This window comes from Hippopotamus amphibius, chromosome 1 (assembly GCF_030028045.1).
Source record: "Hippopotamus amphibius kiboko isolate mHipAmp2 chromosome 1, mHipAmp2.hap2, whole genome shotgun sequence".
NCBI classification, from domain to species: domain Eukaryota; kingdom Metazoa; phylum Chordata; class Mammalia; order Artiodactyla; family Hippopotamidae; genus Hippopotamus; species Hippopotamus amphibius.
Window position 1 is genome coordinate 193901006 of NC_080186.1, and position 26391 is coordinate 193927396.

General features: G+C 33.8%; 1 protein-coding gene across 4 annotated transcripts; it reads left to right on the forward strand.

Annotated features, from left to right (window-relative positions):
* The first annotated feature begins 52 nt into the window (after positions 1-52).
* GIN1 (gypsy retrotransposon integrase 1) lies at positions 53-25777 on the forward strand. Of its 4 annotated transcripts, none has more exons than XM_057738222.1 (8): positions 53-117; positions 10205-10350; positions 12020-12213; positions 13838-14143; positions 16993-17184; positions 17281-17457; positions 17930-18215; positions 25057-25777. In XM_057738222.1, the coding sequence occupies exons 2-8, from the start codon at positions 10212-10214 to the stop codon at positions 25329-25331; spliced, it is 1569 nt and encodes a 522-aa protein (XP_057594205.1). In that variant the 5' UTR covers positions 53-117; positions 10205-10211; the 3' UTR covers positions 25332-25777. The 4 variants fall into 4 exon arrangements, with proteins under 4 accessions (XP_057594205.1, XP_057594196.1, XP_057594215.1 ...); XM_057738213.1 differs by lacking the exon at positions 53-117 and adding an exon at positions 188-392; XM_057738232.1 differs by lacking the exon at positions 53-117 and adding an exon at positions 188-392 and having other exon boundaries at positions 14105-14143.
* The last annotated feature ends 614 nt before the right edge of the window (positions 25778-26391 follow it).

A 26391-nucleotide genomic window follows, 5' to 3' on the forward strand; every position in this document is an offset into this window, starting at 1 on the left:
TCCAAGGCCCCCATAAACACTCCGCCCTTAACCACACGGGTAGTTCCGTTTCCGGCAGCACCACATAAGTCGCGAGAGGAAGCTTAAATCTTGACGCTTGCGTTTAGGACCACTTCGGTGAGTGGTCGTTTTGGTGTGCTGACACCTGATGATTTTTAAAATAAGGCGTGACCTGACAGTAATTTCAAAACCATTCGCGTCAATTGGTTTAAAGAAGGGTTTAATTGACTTTGTGGAGATTGCGCAGGCGCCCTTGGGGCGAGAGGGCCTTGCTTGGGTGTTGCGTTACGCGCGCCAGCTGAGCAGAAAAAGGACGGGTTCCGTTGTCGGGCCTAGGGAGGTGCCTACTCCGTGTTACCGAGTTTTATTTATTGGTCATTTTCTAGCTTGTGGTAAGTTTAGCTGGACCTTGCCCTTAAGAATTAGTTAACGAGTAACCAAAACGCCCTGGAAATGCTCCTTCAGTGGAAGTAGCATCTGAGACTAGGAGCAAATTCAGAAGTTGAGTGCTGCCTTTGGCTGACAGTAAAGAATTCTCCTCCTTACTTTATCACAGTTGTCATTTAATCGGAAATATTACCCTTTTGCCCCAGATTAAAATCTCCTGTGGCGGGGAGAAATGCTAGTTTAAGGGAGAATCTTGTCCGTTGTTTTAAAGGAAAATTATTATCTCTGTGAATTTTCTTTAAATGAGCATTTCATTTAATGCTCCAAAGTGGAGAAATAATTTTTAAAATTGAAAGTCGTTTATCACATGTGGCTTCATATGTATGCATATGGAGATGAAGGCGGTTTTGTTCAATGAATTTGTACGTTGAAGTGAGGCAGATTGTAGCGAAGTGTCTTGTGTAATTAGATTTACCATTTTCGTTACATAAAATTGTGCTCTTCCAATTTTTCAGAGATTATGATAGGATAATTCAGAAGTGAAATTAATGATCCCAAGTAAACATGTTTACTGGAATATTACAGATTTTACGTTTTAAAATTAGAACATATGCATATTATAACCGTTTAGAGGCTTAAGTTGGGTTTTGCCCTTGGTGAAACACAGTTAAATCCTAATTTTATTTAAAGTGGTACTTAACTGTCTTTATTGCACACACAAGATAAAATTACTAAAGGAATTAAGTAATAAGTATTAACACTTAGAATAAGTATTCATTGATTTCATTTAATGTTGTACCAGGGAAATAGTGTAAAAAGCTCAGTCAGGTTTGACCCTAGCAGTTTCTCAATTACGGGTTGTAATCAGACAGCTTTATTGCCTTTTCTTATTCCTAAATATTTTAATACACAAGTAATTATTTTTTAAAGGATTCTTGAAAATATGAGCATATCCACAAAAGGTGTAATTTGATCTTCATTTTTATAACTCAAATCACTTAATTCTCTCTTGTAAATAATACCTTTGTTTAATAATACTTGAGAACAGGAAGATATTTATGTTTGTTTTGAATATTACAGCTTAAAGCCATTTTCTCATAGGAACTATTCCATTGGATGGTTTCTAGAGACCAATAGTTCTTTTGAAAAGGAAAAAACTATTAGTTCTTTGAGTTATACCTATATGTAAATAACAAACATTAGCAGGAAACTTTTAACCTTACACTTAGAAGACTCTACTTTTTTGTGAACTGATTTTTCTTTCTTATGCATTTTCTATTTCTCCTTGTCATCTGTCTTTACTGCCAGAACCATAAGCTTGCTATAAAACATTAATCGTCATTAATGAACGAAATTTTAAAATCTTTTTCTCCTTGAAGATAAAAATTTTGAGACAAGAAAGTTCTCTGTTACTTTGAACAGTTTTATATGGATGATAATAATACTTAAACATTTTAATAATTATATATTGCTTTACAATTTGCAAAGGAATTTTCAAATCCATCATTATCTCATTGATCTTCATAATAGTGAAAAAGGAAGTATACGTATTTCCTTTTTGTCATACATGGATATTGAGACTTAGGTAACTGTCACATTAGAAATTCTGATTCTTAGACAGGCCCTACTTGTACCATATATCAATACATGCAAGTGAAGTAATGTTTTTGAAGCGAAATAAGTCATCTTTGGAATGTGTGCTCTTTTTAAATTCAATGTTATAAAAAGGGACGAAATTGAGTTCTTTGTAGTGAGGTGGATGGACCTAGAGTCTATCATACAGAGTGAAGTAAGTTAGAAAGAGAAAAATACCGCATGCTAACACATAGAGATGGAATCTAGAAAAATAGTACCCATGAACCTAGTGACAGGTTAGGAATAAAGATGCAGATGTAGAGAACAGATTTGAGGACACAGTGGGGGAAGGGGACGAAGTAAGAGAGTAGCATTGACGTATATATACACTACCAAATATAAAATAGATAGCTAGTGGGAAGCTGCTGCATAGCACAGGGACATCAGCTCTGTGCTTTGTGACAACCTAGTGGGGTGGGATAGGGAGGGTGGGATAGGGAGGGTGGGAGGGAAGCTCAAGAGGGAGGGTATATGGGGATATATGTATACATGCAGCTGATTCACTTTGTTGTACAGCAGAAACTAACACAACATTGTAAAGCAATTATACTCCAATAAAGATGTTAAAAAAAAGTGTTCAACGGTCAAATAAATAGGTAAATAAATAAATATAAATTCAGTGCTACCTCACCTGTCAGGAAATGCAGGTAATTCTTACGAATAATTGAGCGTCTGCTGTGTCCTGAATACTATGTGAAACAGTGTAAACATTAAAAATTAACAAGACCTCATTCCTCATTTATAATCTAAATTATTTATTACAAAAATGGCTTTATAACTTTTCTAGCAGAGGTCTGAACCAAGTATTATAAAAGCTGAGGGTGACCAATAATTAAATTAGTGTACAGGCAGGGCTTCCTAGGTGGCACAGTGGTTGAGAATCCGCCTGCCAATGCAGGGGACACAGGTTCGATCCCTGCTCCAGGAAGATCCCACATGCCGCAGAGCAACTAAGCCCGTGTGCCACAACTATTGAGCCTGCGCTTTAGAGCCCGTGAGCCACAACTACTGAGCCCATGTGCTGCAACTGCTGAAGCCCATGCGCCTAGAGTCCGTGCTCTGCAACAAGAGAAGCCACAGCAATGAGGAGCCCGTGCACCACAATGAAGAGTAGCCCCCACTCACCGCAACTAAAAAGAAAGCCCTTGCACAGCAAAAAAGACCCAACACAGCCAATAAAATAAATAAATAAATAAATTTATAAAAAAAAATTAGTGTACGGGGGTGTGGAACCCACGAAATTTGAAGCAACAGAGACCAAGGTTTAAATGTCAGTGGATGCATCACTAACTGTGTTGCCATGAATAAAGTGGATAATCTCTCTGAATCTCCATTTTCTTATCTCTAAAACAGATATAAAACTAGTACCTACCCCATAGGATGTTGTGAGGATCATCACAGTGAATTACCATATAAATGTTTGCAGTTATTTTTAAAATTTGCTTTTGTAGTTATTTTAAAAAATTTCATTTAAAAAATTGTTTCCTCTTTATAGTTTTGGCTTTTCCAGATATCATAAAATGGGTAGCAGATAGTATGTTTGTAGCCTTTTGTGTCTGGCTTGCTTTCACTTATCGCGATGATTTTGAGATTCTTCCTTTTTGTTAAATATATTTGTAGTTCCTTTTTGCTAAGTAGTATTCTACTATGTTGATCTACCACAGTTTGTCTATCCATTCACCTGCTGATGAACATCTGGATTGTATTCATATTTTGGCTGTTATGAATAAAGCTTAACATTTATATAACAGATTTTTGTGTGAACATATACTTTAATTTCTCTTGGGTTAAAGCTGTTTTCCAGTATGTTTACACCATTTTTTACTCTTATCAGCAATGCTCTGCATGCTTGGTAGTACTTAGTATTGCCAGGTTTTGTTTTGTTTTTGTTGTTTTTTTGCCATTTTGATGGATTTGTAGTAGTATCTTATTGTGGTTTTAATTTTTGTTTTCATTGTGTAATGCTGTTGAACATCTTTTCCATGTTTTTATTTGCTAACCATATCTTCTCTGATGAAGTGTTCACACCTTTTGCCTATTTTAAAAATTGGATTGTTTGCTTTCTGATTATTGAGCTTTGAGAGTTTTTTTAAAATAAATTCTGGACCCTAGTTTTTTATTATATATGTGTACAGCAAATATTTTCTCTCAGCTATGACTTCTCTATTTTTTTAACAGTATCTTTAAAAAAATGAGTTTTAATTTTTTTCTTTTATGGATGGTTCTTTCTGTTTGCTATCTGCAAGCCATTGCCTAACCTAAGCTCACAAAACTTTTCTTTTTTGTTGTCTTCTAGAAGTTCTATAACTTTAGGTTTTACATATAGGAGTGTGACCATCGCAAATAATTTTAATTTCTTCATATGGTGCAAGGTGTGAGTTGAGATTCATCTTTTTTCATATGGATGTTTAGTTAGTTGCTCCAGCATCAATTGTTGTAAATATTATCCTTTCTCGATTGAATTACCTTGGCACCTATGTTAAAAATCTATAAATACCATTTCTTTGTGGCTGTATTTCTGGACACTATTCTGTTCCATAGATCGATGGCTATCATTTTGCCAATACCACACAGTCTTGATTACTATAGCATTAGAGTAAGCTTTGAAACCAGATAATGTACAATTTTTCAACTATATTCTTGTTTTTCAAACTTGTTTTAGCTGAGTCCTTTGGTTTTTATATCAATTTTAGAATCAGCTTGTCAGTTTCTACAAAACAGCTTGTTGGGTTTCTGATTGCATTGCATTGATTCTGTAGATCAATTTGGGGGAAACTGACCTCTTAGTGAGTTTATCCAGTTTTTTTTTCTCACTTTTAGAGTGGGAGTGACTTTTTATCCAGCTTTCTGCATTCTAGGCAGAAGCCTATATGGGAATTTTTAAATGCTTTTTCAGAAAGGAATAATTTACTTCTGTTGTTGACTATTATAATTTACCAGTCAATTTCAATCTAAATTAACCACTTGAAGTCTTTTTTTCTTATCTGGAAAATGGGATATTGAATCACAATCTCTGGGCTTTCTTTCAGTGCTGTACTAATGTGTTCTTTAGTCAAGATCTAACTTTTCAGTGTGTGATGTGGTATATTTAATTTTTCAAAAATCTGTTCATCTGTCCCTACTTCTTGTAGATTAAATATATTTTAATATCCTTTGCTATATTATAATTGTGTGAGAGATGCCAAAGAATAGAAATAATGAAATTAACTCTCCTGTTAATAATAGTTGGTCTTTCAAATTAGAAAGCCTTATTTCCTGAACTTTTTGGAAGTTAGAAATACACTTCATCAAGAGTGATGTGTTAAGAAGTGTAAAAATTAATTTTATGAAGAGAAAATGAAATAGGAAACCTTTTTCTTCTGTGAAATTACTTCTTGCTTTTTTTCTTTATTTAGGAAGTGCTTAGAAAAGAGATATAAGGAATTGACCTGATAGGTGCTTTTTGTTACATACACTTATAGAACTTAGTATTAACATTGTTATCTGCCAAGTTTCTTTGATTCCAGTTAAAGGAATGCTGAAAACTTTTAGTCTGTACCTCTGAGTGACCTGCAGTTTATAGATATCAGTGTTATCAGTCTATAACCTTTTAACATCCAAAAATTTAACTTAAGAAATCTAATTTGTATTCACTTGTTAAATGCCTTAACTCACAGTTGTCAAGCTGTGTGCCAAGGCTTCCAGGACATCATAGTGAATTCGCAGGGTGCCATGAAACATTTTAAACTTTCAAAGAAAACACAGCTATATTCAGCATCTGTCATGTCCCTTGTGGACTACTAGTTTACAGTTTCAATATTAGGTCACATTACACTCCTTTTTTTATATCTTTGCAAAACTGGTTTTTTGATGTTTGGTGTGGTAATAATGTAAATACTGTATAAAAATCAGTGTGAAAGAAGAAATGAGGGAGGCAGTGCCTAATCTGATTCCAAGGTTTGAGAAGTTGTACACTGACCAGAGGTGCATGCATGCCATTAGTAAGTAACTATAGTTACCTCAATGCTATAGACAATGTCTGTGTCCCCCGCAAATTCATACGTTGAAATTCTAACCCTAATATGAAGTTATTAGTACCTGACACCTTTGGTAGGTGAGTAGATCCTGAGGGTAGAACTCTCAAAAATGGGATAAGTGTCTATAAAAGCAAGCTCAGAGAGCTCCCGAACCCCTTCTACCATGTGAGGATGAAGCAAGGATGCCAGGAAGAAAGCTCTCACCAGACACTGAAGCCACCAGCTTGTTCTTGAACTTTCCAGCCTCTAGAACTATCAGAAATAAATGTTTATTATTAAGGCACCTAGTCTATGATGTATTATTATAGCAGCCCAAATGGACTAAGACACCCCAGAGAAGGGAAATGGGGGGAGGGGTATTGTGGGAACTTAGAAGAGAGAGGTTTTTAAGTATGACAGCAAAAAATACACATCACTGTGCTTTACGCATATGTTCATATTTTCCAATGGCCATTTTTTTTCCTACCAGTTACAGTTACCCATGTGCCTCTGTGTTTTAGGATGGTGTATCACATTGATTTGCATATATTGAGGAATCCTTGTATTCCTGGAATAAACCTCTATGTTTTAGGACCTGTACTTCCTTTGAGGTTTGAGAGTTTGGTGTTTTGTTCCTGTGGGCTTTTTAGAGGCCTGAAAAGGCATCTCTGCTTTTCTTTTAATACCCTTCAGGAAATTTTGCAACCTTTACTGGTGTCTGAAATGGAGGCAACAAAGGATTTTACCTTTTTTGAATAAACTTCGTCCTCCTACAGATACCATACTCCCAGTGGCTAGGCTGCGATGTTTTAGAGGTTTCTTTTAGATGATTTAGAACGTTGGTGGTCCCAAAAGCCATTAAGGGAGAACAAGAATTTGGGGTCATTTATAGTATGTTATAAATTTTACAGAGTATGGACCATAATGATTTAATCTAAACTGAGAAAGTGCAGGTCTGTCTCTCTCTTAGACTTGGAAGAACTTGTGTCAGTGTATCCTAGCGATGAAAATAAGACACAGAGAAAAATAATTTTTGCTTGTTGTTTGTTTTTTTAAGAGTTAAGGAGAATTATTAATAATACAGAGCTAGACTAACAGGCAGGCAAATGGATCGGTAGACTGACAGTCTATATTCCCTACTTAAAACCACACAAGGCTTCCTAAATTGAAAATTGATGAAGGATAGAAGTTTGTCACAGAATACTTTGGCAGAGGAAAGGCTATAGACATGATGACAGGAACATAAAGGCATCAAGGGGTCTGTTGTCACAGATTGGGGCTGGGGCGAACTAGTGCTTCACCACCGTTAGTTTGAAAAGCGCTAAGATTTAGAGCAACGTGGAACTAGAAAACAATAGAAGTGTCTATAGGGCAAGAACTGAGTATACACAGAGTGAATCCTCTTGATGCCTTTACTGTTTGCAGTTAGGGACTATTATGACTATAAAACATCTATGAAAATTTTTATACACATCTTTTTATAGTCATATACTCATTTCACTAGGTTATAAACTTAAAAATGGAATTGCCAAGTCCTTAGGATAGACATATGTTTAGCTTAAGAAGAAACTGTCAGTTTTCCAAGGTGGCTGTAGCATTTTACACTTCTACAAACAGTGTATGAGAGTTTTCAGTTACCTGTCCTCACAACACCTGGTGTTGTCTGTGTTTTTAAATTTAGCCTTTTTAATAGTGTGTAGTTATAAATCATTTTGGCTTTAATTTGCATTGCCCTAGCAATAATAATGTTGAGGACATTTTCACTTGCTTATTAACCATTTGGACATTCACTTCTTTGAAATGTCATGTAAGATTTTTTTTTCCCCATTTTTTTGTATTGAGTTTTATCCTTTTATTTTTGACTTCGTAGTACTTCACTAGATATGCTGGGTATGAGTCCTTTGTGAAATATATATGTTAAAGATATCTTCTCCCAATCTGTGGATTACCCTTTCCCTTCTTAATGGTCTTTTGATAAACAGGTTTTGATTTTAATGAAATCTAACTTATAATTTTTTTCTTTATGAATAGTGCTTTTTGTGTCCTGTTTAAGAAATCTTTGCTTATCCCAAGGTTTTGAAGATCTTTTTCTGTTTTCTTCCAGAAGCCCTATTGTTTACTTTTCATATTTAGGTTTATGATTTATCTGGGATTAATTTTGTAGAAGATGTAGGTAGGTGGTTAATATTAATTTTTTTTCTGATACAGTTATCCAGTTGCTTCAGCATCATTTATTGAAGAGACCTTCTCTTCCGCCACTGTATTGATGCCTTTGTTTTAAATTAATTGACTGCATACATGTGTATTTAATTCTGGACTCCTTATTCTATTTCAGTGACCTGTTTGCCTATCCATAAGCACTGGCATAAGCCAGTACCTCCCTGTCTTATTTACTGTAGTTTTATAGACAGTCTTAAACTCTGATCCATTCATTTTTGAGACATTTTAGAAACTGTAATAAGGTACATTTGTTTGATTTAGGGGTACAACCATTTATTATAAAATGAAAAAATATATATATTTAATTGAAAGTTAATTAAACTTAGAATAAACTGTTTTATAGAGATAATTGACCTTTTTTTTAGGTTATAATAGGAGAGAATTAGCTTTGCAGAACCATTACTTTTAAAATGGCTTACACTTTATGCTAACCTAAGGTTAAGGGATGTTAGAAATGTACTGACATCCCAAAGTTATGAAGAGATCAGAAAGATGGTTATTAAACGTGCAAAGTGCTGTATCATTGAGGAAGAGACTTAATGGGCTACTTAAGCCGTAGTTCATAGGCATGGTCTACTCTGCTTTGTTCTAGCATTCTCTCTGCAGTAATATTTTCTTTTAGCTTTATCCCTCGATCTTCTAGTGGTCAGTAAACATCTATATTGTTTTTGGAAATTCAGAATTTAAGCATTTTTATCAATTATAGTTCTAGCAGGAAATAGAAGATATACTCTAGGATTTTAAAGAAAATTTAGTAAAGTTCCTATTTACAGATATGTGATGGAAAGGGTCAAAGAAACCAACATGGCACCTGGAGACTAGCGACAGCGGAAAATAGCAACCACCCCTAGGGCTGAAGCAGCAGAAAGAAGAAATGTTATCATAGCCGTCCAGTGAGAACTAGAGACACAGAAGACAGACTTCCTGAGGGGAGCTGTGGCTACAGCGGTAGGAAGGGTCGTAGCTTAAACCAAGAGGGTTGCAGCTTAAACCAAGGAAGGACCTGGGAAATAAATATCCTGACCTCATTCTTCTGCCATCTGATTTGCCTGCTCATACCTCCCATTGGACAAGTCCAACCAGACAACTATAAGTGCAGTCTGTAAGGGTCAGTCTCTCAGAGTACAGCAGCAGGGAGAGAAAGGCCAAAAGTGTATCTGGGTCAGCGGGGATGGTGGCAAGCAGAGTAACGAGCACAGAATAATTCATTTTGACTGAAAATATGAAATAAAAGGTTCTTTTCTTTTTAATCTAGTAATAGTTTCCATATTGCTTGGGGGCTAAAATAGAGAAGTTTTGTTTTGGCCAGTGCAGCCAGATTTTTTTTATAACATAGGGAAGGTACACACAGAACAAAAATCATTTCTGTTCAAGAAAAATTAGCTTACGTGTAGTTCAAAAGAGTGTATGAGATCTAGCATAGCTAAATGTCTTCTTTATCATTTATCATTTGAACATTTCTAAAATGTATCTTTATCATAAATGATTTGAGTAGATTTTTTTGCATTTTGCAGTGACCATGAATGTATTTAGAAGTAATGTAAAACTCTATAACCTATCATTTTCCTCTTATAACCTATCATTTATTTAAATGTCACATAACAGAACCATCCTATATAAGTAACAGTTCAGTTGATGGTAATTGATGGTAATAAGAGACTTTAAGCAAAACTTTTTGAAGTGTACTTGTTCATTTCCTTTATTCGTAGTATGTGGAAATTTTTCAGTATTTTCACATGGAAAGAGACAAGATAATGTGTCATGTTGTATCTCAAAAATAGCATTTGAATATTTTAGTTCATATATATCACACGGTTCCTTTTCTGTACTACAATTATCTCTGTCACAGATAATATTCTGGGAATGTTCAATTCACATGTAAGCAGAAATATGACAGAAGCCTGAACCAAAATAGCAACTGAATTAGCTTATCGTTTAAATTATATCTTTAAATATTTTTTACCTAGGTTTCTGATGGTTCGTAGTGGAAAAAATGGTGACCTTCATCTTAAACAGATTGCATATTATAAACGAACTGGTGAATATCATCCAACGACACTACCAAGTGAGAGAAGTGGCATAAGAAGAGCAGCAAAAAAATTTGTCTTCAAAGGTAAAAGTAATGCCCCCAATTTTTAGTATAGACTTTATATAGATGCTTCTCCGTCTGTAGTTCTTTGTGGAATCCTGAGAATTTCTATAGTAATTGGTTGTTGCTTAACAATTACTAATTAAACTGAAAAGGCCACTTAGTTGAAAGCAAAATAAAAATCACATTGAATCTACCTGAAGGCCAGTAAGCAGGAAAAGGGTGTTTTTAAAACATAGACAGAAAATGATACCATGAACAAAACAAAACACTTACCTAAATTAACATCGCCTGCTTTTGTCCTCAGGTGATTCCTTCTCTAGTGGTGCACTTGCAAGCACTCATGTCAGTCACAGTGAAAAACCTATTTGATGCCTAATATGAAAATGTTGACAAAGTTAACTTATTTATTACTATACTTATTTCTGTGGTTCCTCCCTCTCAGTGCCATTAAATAGTCTCAGGATCATATATTTTTGAACTCCTAATCCATCCGAATGCATTAAATATTTGAAAGGCAGTAGAATATTTATCTTGAAAGATCGTGATAATTTTCCCCTCTTTCTCCTCCTCCTCCAAAGGGGAGGAGAAGTTTGGGATGATAAGCAAGAAGTATAGTTACCAGATGACTAAATGCTTGTTGCTGCTGTTAATGGGAATTTTGCCTGTAGGTACAGAATCAGGCTTTTCTCAAAGCAAGTCAGAAAATTCTAATAAATAAATGCCTGCTTATTTCTGCCTATGTACACCCCTTCCAACAACTCCCTTAAGCTTAAGAACAGACATACCTATTATATCTTAGACTAAAGAGGATTCATTCATTCATTTAATCATTTATGCAAAAAATGTTTATTAAATTCCTAATATGTGCCAGTCACATTTTAGGCCTTGGGAATACATTGATCAATAAGATAGATAAGGTTCCTGCCCTTAAGTTTCTTACCTTCTTTCTTTTTTTTTTTTAGTTTCTTACTTTCTAATTCAAATAAGGAATGTTCCACTCAGCATGTGCTTAATTAAGCACACTAATAGCTTAATGGTGTATTTTGGAGTTTGAATAACTACGTATCCACACTGGGGGAGAAGTGGCATTTCTCTTCCTGCCCTGATTACTTCCCAGCCATAGATTGTTTCCATGTGTTTCCAAAGGAAAACAGAACTGTCCTCAGGATTAAGGTTCTCCCACTTTCCTGGCTTTATCAACCCCATTTTCCTACTGAAATTCAGAAAAACTTAAGAGAGGTGTTTACTTACAAAAATACAGCTATGATGAAATGCTATTTTGGAAAATTCTGTTCCAGAAGTTGCTTATCTGTACATAATTTATTTGCTAATTCATGCCATTTTTAGGAGGTGCCTGATGCATCTTTCTAGTTTGATTACTCCCATAGAAAGATAATTTTATACTCCTGTGTTTATCATGTGCTTTGGTGAACAAGCTAGCTCTGCTTGTATTAATAGCTACAAAATTGTAGCAGCTAGTTCTCCTATGTATCTAGTAAATGTAACAGCTGGGGACCTTTCAAATTGTATGGTAGCATCATCACAAATATTCCATCTTAGAGGTATTCCATCTTAGAGGGAAAAAGATTTAACAAAAAAACTGGTCATGGTTTGTATATAAGGCTATTATTATCTTAAAACTATATGTCTAAAAATTGCAATTATATCTTTTTGGTATTTTTTATTCCAGAAAAAAAGCTGTTTTATGTCGGAAAAGACAGAAAACAGAATCGTTTGGTAATTGTTTCAGAAGAAGAAAAAAAGAAAGTCCTAAGAGAATGCCATGAAAATGACACTGGAGCCCATCATGGTATATCCAGAACCCTTACTCTAGTGGAATCCAGTTACTATTGGACTTCTGTGACCAATGATGTCAAACAGTGGGTATGGCTTATGTATTTAGAATATTTTGAATAACATCTTTGTAGTATATATTTAAAGTTCATTACTGCTCCAGGTTAACTCTAAATATCACTTCTCATTAAGTACTTGCTGTTTGGGTAGTTTTTGTGCAAAACATTTAAAGAAAGTTTTATTTCCCTTCAAAAATCTTTAAAAATCACTGAAATATAAGTTGAACTAGAACAAAGTATTATTTAAATACTTGCAAATATTTAGATAGATTATCTAGAACCAGATTTTCATCATTGAATTATTTTGTGTAACCAGAATTTAAATGGGGCTGAAATTCCTTTGACTAAAAAGAAATCATTACATCTCTGGCAGTCATACAATCTTTTCTTGAGGGGAGAATATGTTCATTATAAGTCAGGCCCAGTATGTGTCTCATCTTTTGTCCCTATATTATCTTGACATAGAAGTCAAATATGGCAGAAACCCCAAACCAACTAAATGCAAAATAAGTCATGAAGATAATGAAATTAGTCTGAGTTTTGTAAATTTATAACCCATTAGGACCTTCAACTTCTTCTAATAGAAAATTCACCTAGGAATTCTGGTATTCTTGCTGCTAGGTCAACTGATCCCTACTCTTTCTAGTATGCTCTGTATGGCAAATGGTAGAAATTCCTTGGCATGTATGTGAGAACCCTTTAATGATTGTAATAGTGCATTTAAAAAAAAAAAAAAAAAAAAAAAAAAAAGACTGTCATTTCAGGTGTGAAGAATTAACCTAACATTTAATTTAACTAAGTATCATTTGTGAGTCTGTGCAGGTATTCCAAAGACCTCAGTATTTGTATTTGCCATTAGAACCTGCCACACATTTCTTTACAGACATTCAGTGAAATCTTCATCAAATTTTATCATTGGAGGAATGAGTTTTGGAAATAAGGTATTTGTGATGAGCACTAGTTTAAGTTAGAAAAGCTAGAAAATAAAAATTTTGATCTAAGTAACTATAATGCAATAAGATCGTTTTAAAAATTTTGTTCAGGACTTCGTTTGAAAGTATATAGTTTCCAAAGTGGAATTCCAGAAATATGTTGAACAATGGCACCATCCCTAAATTGATCAATTGATCTCTTCTCATCTCACTTAAATGAAAGCCTCATGACAGCATGGGCTTTGTTTTTGTTCCTTCTCTTTTCCCAGAACCTAGAGGAATTTCTGGCATCTATAAATATTGTTGAATAAAGTTATATTTTAATAAATATTATTGTAATAGATGAGTGAACTTAATAGAGTAATAACTTTAAAAGAAAAATCTTTTTTGTTTATAGAAATTGTATACTCACTTACTGATTTAAAATTATAGCACACGTTTTAAGATCTATTCATTTAATAAATATTTATTGATTATAAACCAGAATTATGTTCCATGTGAATAAGACCTCTTAAGGTGGTCATTGAATAATAGTAGCAGGTAATATTTGCCTATTATTCTGAATAGGTTTTATTTTATTCTGAAAATAGTCCAAAAAGTTTCTCCTTCAAAACACAAAGTACCTATCAACCATTTCAAAGTTCAGATTTATAAGACTACTTTTATTGTATTGAATATATTAACATTTGTATATCTTTTCTTTATTGTATGCCTGTTTTATAGGTATATGCTTGTCAGCATTGCCAGGTGGCAAAAAATACAGTTATTCTAGCACCTAAACAGCATCTTCTCAAAGTGGAGAATCCATGGAGTATAGTTACTGTTGATCTGATGGGCCCATTTCATACAAGCAACAAAAGTCATGTATATGCTATAATCATGACAGATTTGTTCACAAAATGGGTTGTGATTTTGCCTCTTTGTGATGTTTCAGCATCAGAAATTTCTAAAGCTATTATCAATATATTTTTCTTATATGGACCTCCTCAGAAAATAATAATGGATCAAAGAGATGAGTTCATTCATCAGGTAAGACAATTAAACTACTTAGATCTAGGAGCATACTTTACTCACCTTTCAGTGCCCAGCGCAGCATATTTTATGGTACTTAATAAGTTTAGATAAATTCCTGCAGATATAGAGGTTTAATATTGTATAGTACAAAGGTAGTGGGGCTGGAAATTAAGATTTTAGTACTTACTGTGACACTAAGTAATTGTAAATCTGTCTTTAGTTTTCTTCAAACTAAAATGAGGTTGGACCAAAATAGTCTTTTTTTGCTTCTAGCTTAAAAATTCTGTGATTGACGAATAGAGGGAGAATTGACTAAATGCAGAAATACATCATGTTCGTGAATAAGAATATTCAATATTGAGAGCTATCAGTTTTTCCCAAATCAAAATTAATTTATATAATTAATGGATTTCTAATCAGCATTAAAAAGGAGCGAGCATTTTCCCTTGCCCTGGCCTTTATCCAGATTACAGTTAACCTGAAAGAATAAGCAGACAGGAATATATGAAATTCTAAAAAAGGAATATAACTACTACACTTAAGGCATATTATTAAATTTTTATAATTGACAGGGTACTGATATAAGAAAATAACCAGACTCCCTAGATTCATAGCACCTTTGATATCTTAGTCCCAAAGAAATACCTAAAGTTATATTTATTAAGTAGTTAGGACTTTTGCGAGTGGGTCCCTAAGGTTATCTGCAGGTTTTATAATTCACTAGAAGGACTCAGAAGATGGTCATACTCATAGCTAAGACTTATTATAATTAAAAGATACAAAGCAAAATCAGTAGAGAAAAGGCTCATGCAGATAAGTCCGGGGGAAACTAGGTACAAGCTTCCAAGACATCCCTCCTAGTGGAATCACACAGGACATGTCTAATTCTCCCAGCAAGGAGTTACAGCAACACATGTAAATTGTTGTCTACCAGGGAAGCTCTTTAGAGACTCGGTGCCTAGGATTTTTACTGGGAGCTGATCACATAGGCACCGAAAATTCTAAACTCTCAAAAGAAAGAAGGTTTTCAGCATAAAACACCTTATTTGTATAAACAGTTTAGGCACTGTGAGCCACTCTTAAATCAGTTAGGGAATGGTGGAAATGCTCAGGAAATCCAAGTTCCTAGACACCAGCCAAGGGCCAACCTTGTAAACAGGACTTTCATATGATAGCAGCCTTAGTTCTGCTGTGTTAACTTTTTCTGCACAGGTCCAAACAAGTTAGTAAGTATTTATGTCCTAACCACTTAGCCATTTAAAAAAAATAGTAGTCATAAATTGAAAGGAAAAATATTTTTATTTTTATTCATTCTTAACCACAGTTAGTTACTAATGGGATGTATATACCTATTTACCACTGCTTAGCTTTAGAATCTTAGAATCAGATTGGACAGTGCCATCCTAATTTCCTATTTCACATTCATTTTTATACAGTCCTTGCTTTTTATCATAGCACCTATCAAAAAATAATTCTGTAACGATACAAGATCATCCAAAGGAATGTAGTCTTATCTAATGTTGAAATCATAAACAAACCTTAAGCTAGTAGTTTTCAAGGTGTCCAACAGATGTTAAGGGGGCCCTTTGGCACAGAGTTTGGTAACTATGTTTAAAATGATAGAGCTGTTATCACAAATGAGCGGAATTAGAGAAGGATTATTTAATAAGTTTAATCAACAGCATATATAACAATTTTCTGGTTATTTCTAGTTATTTCTATAATATGATTTTAGAATTACTACATACCAAAATTGTTTTCAGGTAAATTAAAAATTGGGTTTTTTTTTAATTGAAACAAAAAAAATATATAGTTGACTTTTTTAATCTCTGGAGATCAAGTTAACATCCCAAGCTTAGAGAATAGTGGCATAAATTTAAATGGAAATGTCACCAAATTTGGCTGTTTAAAAATTCTCTATTAAATAAAAAAATAAAAGCTGAGCCTGCCCAACAACTTTCACTTTAATCTTTTTGGCCAGAACTGTATCACATGACTACCCCAACCTGCAAGGGAGCTTGGGAAAGTTGGGGGGGGGGGTTTCCCTTATTTATTAGCTTTATCTTTTTAGTCACTCTGATACTACTTGTCTTCTTACAATTGAGCAACAAGAAATATAACCTCCAAAAAAAGAAGTTTATCAACTAAAAGTTTACCCAACAGAAAAAAACTGTTTGAGGTGTAAATAAGATAGGAAAAATAAGTTATATTTAACAGACTTTTTCTTAGAAGTTTTCTGAACTCATGTTGACTTACTAGTTCCTATAATAAATATAACAAAACTGATAGTAACATTAAGAGTTATAAAGTGCTTACTACTTGCCAAGCACTATTTTAGGTGCCTTATAAACATTTATTCATTTAATCCTCAAGAGAGTCATGGGTAGGATTTTTCCTCATTTTACAGTTGAGGAAACTGAGTACACAGAGGTTTGGTGACTTGGCCAAGGTTATATAGCTGTCAAATGGATTATGTTAATTGTGTTTGAGAAACTGTCTACTGAATTAAAATGTTATCTGAACTCAGTGTTAAATTCTGTTCCTCCATTTCCTTGGAAAGCAAGGAAATGTGTGTGTCTGGCAAAGCATTTAACCTCCCAGAGCTTCAGCTTATTAACTTTAAAATGGGGTTAATAATATCTCATAAGATTTTTGTAAGGTATAATGACTGTAATGTAAAGCATCAGCACATAGTAAGGATTCAGTAAATGGTAATTACTTGTTTAAACAAAGTATGTGTATTTTCATAAAGACTGGCTATGGTCAAGGAAAAGGCAAGATTCAATTCTTTTGAAACTTTTCAAGTCAAGGGAAAAATAAAATACAGATTTTAAAATCAGCATTGTTTTTTATATGTTTTTCAGATCAATGTAGAGCTGTGTGAATTGTTTGGCACAAAGCAAATTGTAATTTCTCGTGCCTCCCAAACTGTTAATCCAACTGAAAGTACACCTAGCACAATCAAAGCATTTCTTTCCAAACATTGTGCTGACTACCCAAACAACTGGGATGATCACCTATCAACTGTTTCATTTGCCTTCAATGTTACTCACTTGGTATGTACCTTTTTATAATTCTATACTTTTGAGTTATGACTATTTCTTGGCTACATAAATGTTTTATTACAAATTGTTGTTTATTTTTCATAATAGGAGCCCACTAAAAATATACCGTATTTTCAAATGTTTAATCGAAATCCTTACATGCCTGAGACTTCAGATATTCTTCGTGAAGTGAATGGTGATAATACAAGTATGTTTGCCAAAATTCTAGGTGCAATTAAAGAAGCTGATAAAATAAAGGAGAATAAGACAACTTCAGTGGGCCAGGTGATTCTATCTAATAGAAAAAGCTTGTGTAATCTAAAAATCTATACAGTGATTTTTCAAAAAAATTTCAGCATATACACACACACATACATATCATATACCTTTAAACCAAATTTTTTCTATTGAATTCTGCATGTCTTGATTAAACAGTATGTTTATTAGCTGTGAAATCCTGAAAGATGTTAATAGGAAAACTATGTGTTTTGGAATCAAGGTAGAGCTGAATACACATCCCTGGTCTTGCTTTCCAGTTGTTTAACTTGGGCATATTACTTTTTCTCATATTACTTTATTTTCTTTATAAAGTTGGGATAATAATACTGATTTTGAAATATTGTTTTAAAAAATTAAGTGGGATTCTTGCCTAGTTTTCAGTAGTATCTCAATAAATAATCTTTTTATTATAATATCTGTATTTACCTTCAACAAACTATAGCTCTTTCATCCCTTTGTTCTTTTTTTATACTTGTAGATGGAGAACAAGAGTTTTGATGAACTAAATAAAAACAAAATCATTGTTAAAAAGAAATCAAAACAATTAAATCCATTTCATCTAAAAGTGGGTCATGAAGTTTTAAGACAAAGGAAAAACTGGTGGAAGGATGGTCGTTTCCAGTCTGAATGGGTTGGTCCTTGTGTCATAGACTATATTACAGAAAATGGATGTGCTGTTCTGAGAGACAACACTGGGACTAGACTTAAAAGACCTATCAAAATGTCCCATCTCAAGCCCTATGTAAGAGAATCTAGTGAACAAGGTAAGTATCTGTCACTTCTCTACATTTTTACTTTCTTTGAATGAAGAGAGAAGTTAAAAATATAAGAAATCCTCCCCCCCGCCCCCGTTAGGTTTTCTTTTCCCTTCTCACTTTTATAAAATTTTACACAGTATTGGAGCCCGGGCAGTCTTTTTTATTAGCACGTGTCTTCTGGAACTGTCAGGTTTGTAAGAGATTTTATTTTTATTTCTAGTTTACTTTTCACACACTCCCGCAGGTCATGTGGGAGACACTGAATATGTTTCACAGAAGGAAGAATTATACCTTCATTTTCACTTTCAGAATATTTTGTCACTTTTAGCATGAAATGATAGTAACTAAGATAAATAATGCCAAAAACAAACAAACTGGCTGGAATTCTGTTGTGAGATAATATATTAGGGTACATTTTAAAATGTGATTTTTTTTTTTATAAATTTATTTATTTATTTATTGGCTGTGTTGTGTCTTCGTTGCTGTGCACAGGCTTTCTCTAGTTGCGGAGAGCGGGGCTACTCTGTTGCGTTGCGCTGGCTTCTCATGGTGGCTTCTCTTGTTGCGGAGCATGGGCTCTAGGTGCATGGGCTTCAGTAGTTGTGGCACGTGGGCTCAATAGCTGTGGCTTGTGGACTCTAGAGTGCAGGCTCAGTAGTTGTGGCCCACAGAATTAGTTGCTCCGCAGCTTGTGGGATCTTCCCAGACTAGGGGTCAAACCCATGTCCCCTCCATTGGCAGGTGGATTCTTAACCACTGCACCACCAGGGAAGCCCAAAATGTATTAATTTTTAATGTTGCATCTTAGTCACAGTCATGGTGGGTGCAGGGGAGGGTGAGTGGGAAGTACTCAAAATGCTATAAAGTGCTATTATAAGAAGAGGTGATAGCACCCTAGACAAGGTGATACTTGCCTCAAGATATGGTTCTGAATGGTCAGGATATCCTGATCTCTAACCCTTTCTTTCATAAACTGGAGCTAAATGACATTCTCTCAGATTAAATCCCACTTTATTGAGACTTTTATTTCATCTTGTTGTATCTGCTCCCTAGAGTTTCTTTGAGGTGGATAACTGAGAAGGAGTGAGTGAATTGGTACCTTAGCTAGTTAATTTTGTTTTTTCTATAAAGAAAAAGCATCAATATTATTTGAATCTGAGTAACAATTAAGGAAGATACAATTTAGTACATTTTTAAACAATATAAACAACTGAGTTATTTAACAGGCTTAAGTAAATAATAATTATAAAAATAATGACTACAGATAACTCTGTTTCTTAGGATATGAAGCCCTTGGGGCTGCTTTGTAATAGATCACCTCTGTTTCTGATAGGGGTCACAACTCTCCTGTTAAAAGCTCTTCGTACCTTTCTTTCTGCCTATGACAAAACCAGTTGCTCTAGTAGTAAACTTATCTTGGACTGTTCCAATTCAGAAAGCTAGCATTGCGTTCATTCTCTTCGTTAGAAGATAAACACTTTTATTCCTTGTGCCTCTCTTTAGTTCTAAGCTACCCTTTAAGATTTCTCCCTTCTGCAGGTTAAGTAGGAACAAAAGATTATACAGGTGCATGTTGTCCTTTCTTCTTTCTTCTGATTTTCACCTTAATCTTTGGCATTCAGGACTTGCTCCCTTCTAATGTGTTAAATAACCTTCCTTAATTAATACAAAATCTCTGCTTGAAATGTTGCTGTATCAGGATATGTTTCAACATTTTGCAATTTGCTCTTGCCAAAGAATTTCTTAAGGAGACCTAACATTTTGCTACTGCTGAATATTTCAGAATCCAGTAGAATAGAACAATTTCTAAACAGAGGCAGTACAATTTTTGCCTCATGCTTGAGTTCTCTGCAGATTATTCCTTGAGTAATACAAAGGAAATTGTAGTATTACTACTAGTGTACATATAAGGAACCTGAGATTGATGGGTAAAATTGTTTTTTTACTACTCTAGCTATCCTGGAATCTGGTTCTTGTTTACTCTTTGGTCCATTTTTGTGCGTTTCTCTTATTTGTAGAAAATTCAAAACAAATGTGATTTTTATCATCTTTTCCTACAGTATCGCCTATTTTCCTGAAAATCTTCACCTCAAAAGCTGTTTTTGAAGAGTCTTTGAACTGAATTTAAAGCAAACAAAATGTCTTTGAATAGTCACACATTCTTTTGACATAAATTTGAACAAAGTATAAGCAAAAGGACTCTGAATTTGTCTGTCTGCATTGTTGCTCTTACCAGCCTTGAGATTTCATAGCTGTATTAAAGCTCACTGTCCAAAGCAGATATGCTTCTGTTGCCAGCTTCTTATCCATTCTTATCTAGAACATAATGTTGAGGAAGCACATTCAGTACTAGGTCAACAGTATTTCTCATTGCTATTTTAAGCAGGCCTATTTGCCTTTTTGTCTAGTTCAGTGCCAGGCACCTTTTCAAGACTAATTATTTTAACAAGAAATTTTATGACATACCATAGTGTCTCTTTGTAATCATAATGTTTCCCTTTGAAAGGAAAAATGTTATTGACCCATTATTCTATCTGAGATAGATTTTGAGTAGTTTTGTTTGTTTTGAGTGGGAATTATTATGATCAGTTTGTGTCTGCCTCCCCTAAAGGCTTTGGTCTGATTGCCCTTCACAGTTCGTGAAATGGTTTTTATTCTTTTATAAGTTTCCTATTGCTGCCATAACAATTTACCACAAATTTAGTGGCTTCAAACAACACAAGTTTATTATCTTACAGTTCTATACTTAGAAATCCAATGTAGGTCTCATTGGGCTGAAATCAAGCATTGGCAGGGCTGTGTTCCCCTCTGGAGGCTCAAGAAGAGGGTGTTTCTGTGTACTTTTCACCTTCTAGAGGCTGCTCACATTACTTGGCTTGTGGTTCTCTGTCTTAAAAGCCAGCAATGGGGGTAGAGTTCTTCTCACATTACATCACTCCAACCTCATCCTCTTCCTTCCCCGTCCACATTTAAGGACTCTCATCCTTGGGCCCATCCTGATAATCTCCCTGTTTTAAGGTTGGTTGGTCAGCAACCATAATTCCATCACTACCCTAATTCTCCTTTGCCATATAAGGTAACATAATCACAAGTTTCATGAATTAGTACATGGGTGTCTTTAGGAGTCCATTATTCTGCCTACCACAGTTATGGTCTACACTCACAAAACAAAACAAAGCTTAGTCCCTATATTATCATCAAGCCCATGAGCTTGACTTTATTATTAATACACAGTCATCTGGTTGGTATCCACAGGGGATCAGTTCCAGGACCCCTGTGGATACCCAAATCCACTCAGGCTTAGTTCCCTTATATAAAATGGCATATAGTACAGTGCCCCCCAACCCTTTATCCCCTACCCCAACCCCCACATCCACAGATGCGAACCCTGTGGTATGGAGAGCCAACTGTAGTTTTTGCAAAGCACCTCCCTTTGGTCTCAAAATTAAAAGTCATTCAGTTCTCTATGTTAGTATTGGTTGTCTATTATAATGACAATTATGTAGTATTTATCAAATTATAGCTGTTATTTTATCATGAGAAAAGATTTACTAGTATGGTAACACATTTTAATAGTTTTAGGATATCAGGCCATGTATAGGATAGTCAAGATACCTCACTTCAGAATAAGAAAATTAATTATTCTGAAACCTTGTACTTTCCTATTTGAAAAAATAGATTAATCCAAATCACTCAGACTTTTCTGAGGCTTTGAAAACAGTTTATTTTTCACCTTAGGAAAATTTTAATATTCTTAGTCTCATTTTTTTACTCCTTAAAACTAAAGAAGGAAAATGATGCCAAAACTGCTAACACCTTCCTGAAATATCTTGAAAATAACTCTGCTTCTAAGAAATAAAAGACTTTTAATTGTTCAGTCCAGTCAAAACTGAAATGCTTTCATCAAACATGTCATAATAGTAACTAAATCAGTAGAATGAGAAAATAAAAATAATTTAGTAAATTCTGTTGTGTAATGTAACTGAGTAGAGAAGTCCTTTAATATGGTTTTGTTTCTCTCTCTTTATCTTGGGGGCAAAAACTTATCTTGTTCTTTTCTGTATCCCTAACTCAGGATTATTCCGGATCAGTACTATCCAATGGATATATGTTGCAAAAACTGTGTAATATATAATTTAAAATTTTCTAGTCACCATGTTAAAAAAGTGGGTGAAAATAACTTTAATAATATATTTTATAGTGACCCAATCTATCTAAAATAGTATTATTTCAACATGTATGTAGGCTTCAAAAATCTCTTTCTGTTAAATCTTTGGTAATCTTTTTTGAAGTTAAAGAGCATTTCTATTGGCTCCACTAGATTTAGAACATAGTAGGAATTGAAACATATTTGACCTTTCCAAATGAATGAGAATTTTGTTTTTTTCTACACAAAGAAGGCTTGAAATCTCCAGAGTCATTTTCCATTGCATATAGAGTGATTTGTGTAAAATTTGCTGAGTATAATCCTTTTTCTCTACAGTTTTACCACACTAAGTTATTTTAAAGTTTATTTACGTGGGGGTGTGGGTGTGTGTGTGTGTGTATTCAGATATATATTGGTTATTTACATATAGAAGCTCTCCTCTTGCAAACAGGTGAGGTTATTAATTAAGTCCCTTTGTTTCTAAGTCTAGTGTAACTAGGAGGTGCTTACGCTCAAGGTCTTTGAATGCATTTGCAGGAATTCAGAGTGATAACTTCCAAGAGTTTTACATCTATCCATAGTTTCCCTGTTGACACATGTTTACTGGACATATTTTTCTACAATAGACCTGTTTCATCTCTATGGGAAAAAATTGAGAGAGAAAATTTCCTTCATCCAAGATTTCTGCAAAGATCCAATTTGGAAATACTTTAAATGCTATATAGGAGCAGCTGCCACTAATACATTGCAGCATTGTACCCTGAACTTATGAAATTGTTCATGGTTTATTAGAAAAATTTCATCAACAAACATTTTTACCATACCTAATGAACCTTTTTAAGGTTTAAGTTCTCTCAAATTACTACTTAGCTTTGTCTAGCATTAACAGGCTAATAGCAAACTTTGATGTTGAACCTCTAGCAACACATTCTAAAAGTGTTTCAATTTCACTGATGAATTTTTATTCTTTCCTGCTACTATTGAGCATAGCACTTCTCATGGGTTGCATGATTTTTTTGTTCTCTTGTTCAGCAGTTCATCCCCTACTAACACACAAAAAACATTTTCTTATCACCTTCAATTATCCATACTTTTATTTCCATCACAAGTACATGTATCTTCTTAACAGCATTTTCAATCTAATTACTACTTTTGCATTAATAAGAACTGATGGGGTTAAACTTAGAAAACCTCTCAAAACTAAAATACCAAGTACACTTTGCCTAATGAAGAAGTAAATTGGTAAAACTAAATGTCCATACAAGCCCAAGTCTACTTATGCCATCTGTTGGGAGAGAGCATAGCTTTGTTTGATCTTTTGATATTTGTAAAGTTCATAAATGTGTAACTTATAGGGTTGAAATAGATAGTTAGCTTTTCACATTTTAGTATGAGGATGGGTACAGTGGAATCATGTTTTGGAATATATTAGCAAATTTATCTGCTCTGAGGAACTTTCTGTCGCTACTCTAAATGGGCAATTAATGTTCCTTTTGCTGTTTATTGAACTTAAAATTTGAAGATTCCTTAAGCTATTAAAATCTGCAAGAGAATCTGTTAATGTTTTGGGAGAAAATCCAGAAAGAGAAGGTAGGAGGTCCAGGAAATTAATTGGCTGTGGTGGAATAGTTCCTTATTGTAGTGAATTAAAATATTATGTAAGGAGGAATTATTTTATATGCATTAATCTTTATTTATAAAGATGCTGCTGCTTTGCCATCTGTTTAACATTCATTTTAAGCATTTTTTTTTCCTGATAATGATAAATTTGCTCAAACTAGAATAAAATGCTGACAAGGAAGATTCCTTGTTAGTATTTTAGTATGGATTTAGCTACTGCTTAAAAGTTCATGAACATGTTAATATTAAATTAGACTTAAGTAAACCAAGCTTTTCAATCTGATTCATTGTAGCCTGCTTACTTTCACATTCCTATTATATAAGCCTGATTCTAGGAACTTTATCTTCATTTTAGTTGATCACTTCATATTGTGACCATCTGATATTATTGTCCTAATTTGGATTCTGTAAAGATTTGAGAATTATCTAAAGTTGTAAATGTAAGGATTTAACAATTCCATTTGTTAAAACATCTTTCAAGACCCCATTAATTCACTCAGAAATGCTTTGCAGAAGTATATTAAGGATATCATCATCAAAAATATAGTTTTATAATTTTTGGTTTTAATCTATACCATGATTCTCAGTGCCTTCCACTCTCTCACCCACACCTACCAAAGACAGGTCAAGAGGCTACTCTGTAATGGCCTATATGGGAAAAGAATCTAAAAAAGAGTGGATATATGTATGTGTATAACAGATTCACTTTGCTGTACACCTGAAACTAACACATTATAAATCAACTATACCCTAATAAAAATTTTTTTAAGAACCTGTAAAAAAAAAAAAAAAAAAAAAAACCTTTATATTATTCCTATTTTTTTTTTAATTGGGGGAAAAAAAGTTTGTCTCTTTTAAAATCCTTGATCTCTCCTGAGTTCTGTATGTATGAATTGTCAGACTCATCATTTTATTCATTCTTTGACATGTGTTTTTATTTAGGAGATACAAGAACCCACCAGAAATTAATCTTGATAGTTAATTTGTATTACTTGAGATTTTGTTCCTCATTTAACATTATTTAATTTTAAACTGATTTAATCATAACTCTAAAAGCCAAACTTGTGTTTCTTCTTTCAGACAGTCTTTATCTCTTACAAGGTTCAGTAGTGGCAGATCATGACTACATTGGAGTGCCTGAAATTCCAGTTGGAACATACCAAGCAAATATTCTGGTAGAAGATGCAACTATTGGAGTAGTTGACAGTGAATTATTGACGTCAAGCAAGGATCGTGAACTATTAGAATATAGAAACGCCAAAATCTCTCCATTGATAGAAGATCATAGTACTCTTGAAAAGCAGACTTTTAGTCTGTTGGACTCGTCAAACCAAGTCCTTGAGTACTTAAGTTAGTAAACACCAAAATTCATTTGAAGTGCTTGTTTGGAAAGGATATCTCCTTGAATCTTGTTATCTTTTCCATTCAAAAATGTTACATAGAAAAAGTGTTGACAAATTTAATGGCTAAATCCTGAAGATTTATTTTATAACTATTTATTTATCTAAAGTTGTGCCTCATTTGAATGTCAGTGCATATATATATATATATATATGCACTATATATATATATACAGGCAAAGGAAGCATATTATATAGATGTTATTTTTTCTTCTAAAAAGAGAACAGGCAAAGCATGCTTGCTTCTTAGGAAGTAAACTAAATTCCAGCTCAAAACTCTCAAAACTTTGTTTGGTATTGGTACCATGTTTTCAGTTTTAATTTTTTAATATTCCCCCTTTTAAAAAGTAAGATTGAACTACCTAGAGTTGCATTAATAAATATTTATTAAATGTGTTAAATGAGACCTCTTTCTGTGTCTTTGGAACTTCTGAAAACAATATTGTAGGGAAAAAATTTCAAGTTGTTTAATGGGCTCCTACACAGTATTGGTAAATTCACTTTGTTAGGCTCAGGATTTAGGATCGGAACTATATATTGGTTTGAAAACAGTTGTGCGTTTCCATTGTATATATCAAAATCAAAAGCATCCATTAATAAGATTTTTTTCTACAGTCTTAAAGAAGCTAATAATTATAAAATAACTGATAAAGATTTTAAACTATAATTTCTATGATGGTTATAAATTTCCTCAACAAATATTTGTTATAAAGCACTTTGAAGAATACTGTGGAAAAAAATAAATGCTATGTGTGCCTTGTCCCCAAGAGAGACTTACAGTCTCATAAGGAATATAGATCAACAAGCTATGTACAACAGAAGTTACAAGTGACATGCTAAGTTCCATGAGAAAAGTGCAAATAATATATTTAGGGAGGCAGAAAAGAAAGAGCTTATTTCTGGATAGGAAACTTAGGTTATTAATGGAAGAAGGATCATTTGAGCTTGACCCTGAAGAATGAATTAGAGGAAAAGAAATGCACAGAGACAGAAAAGTATTTTAATGATTCACAGA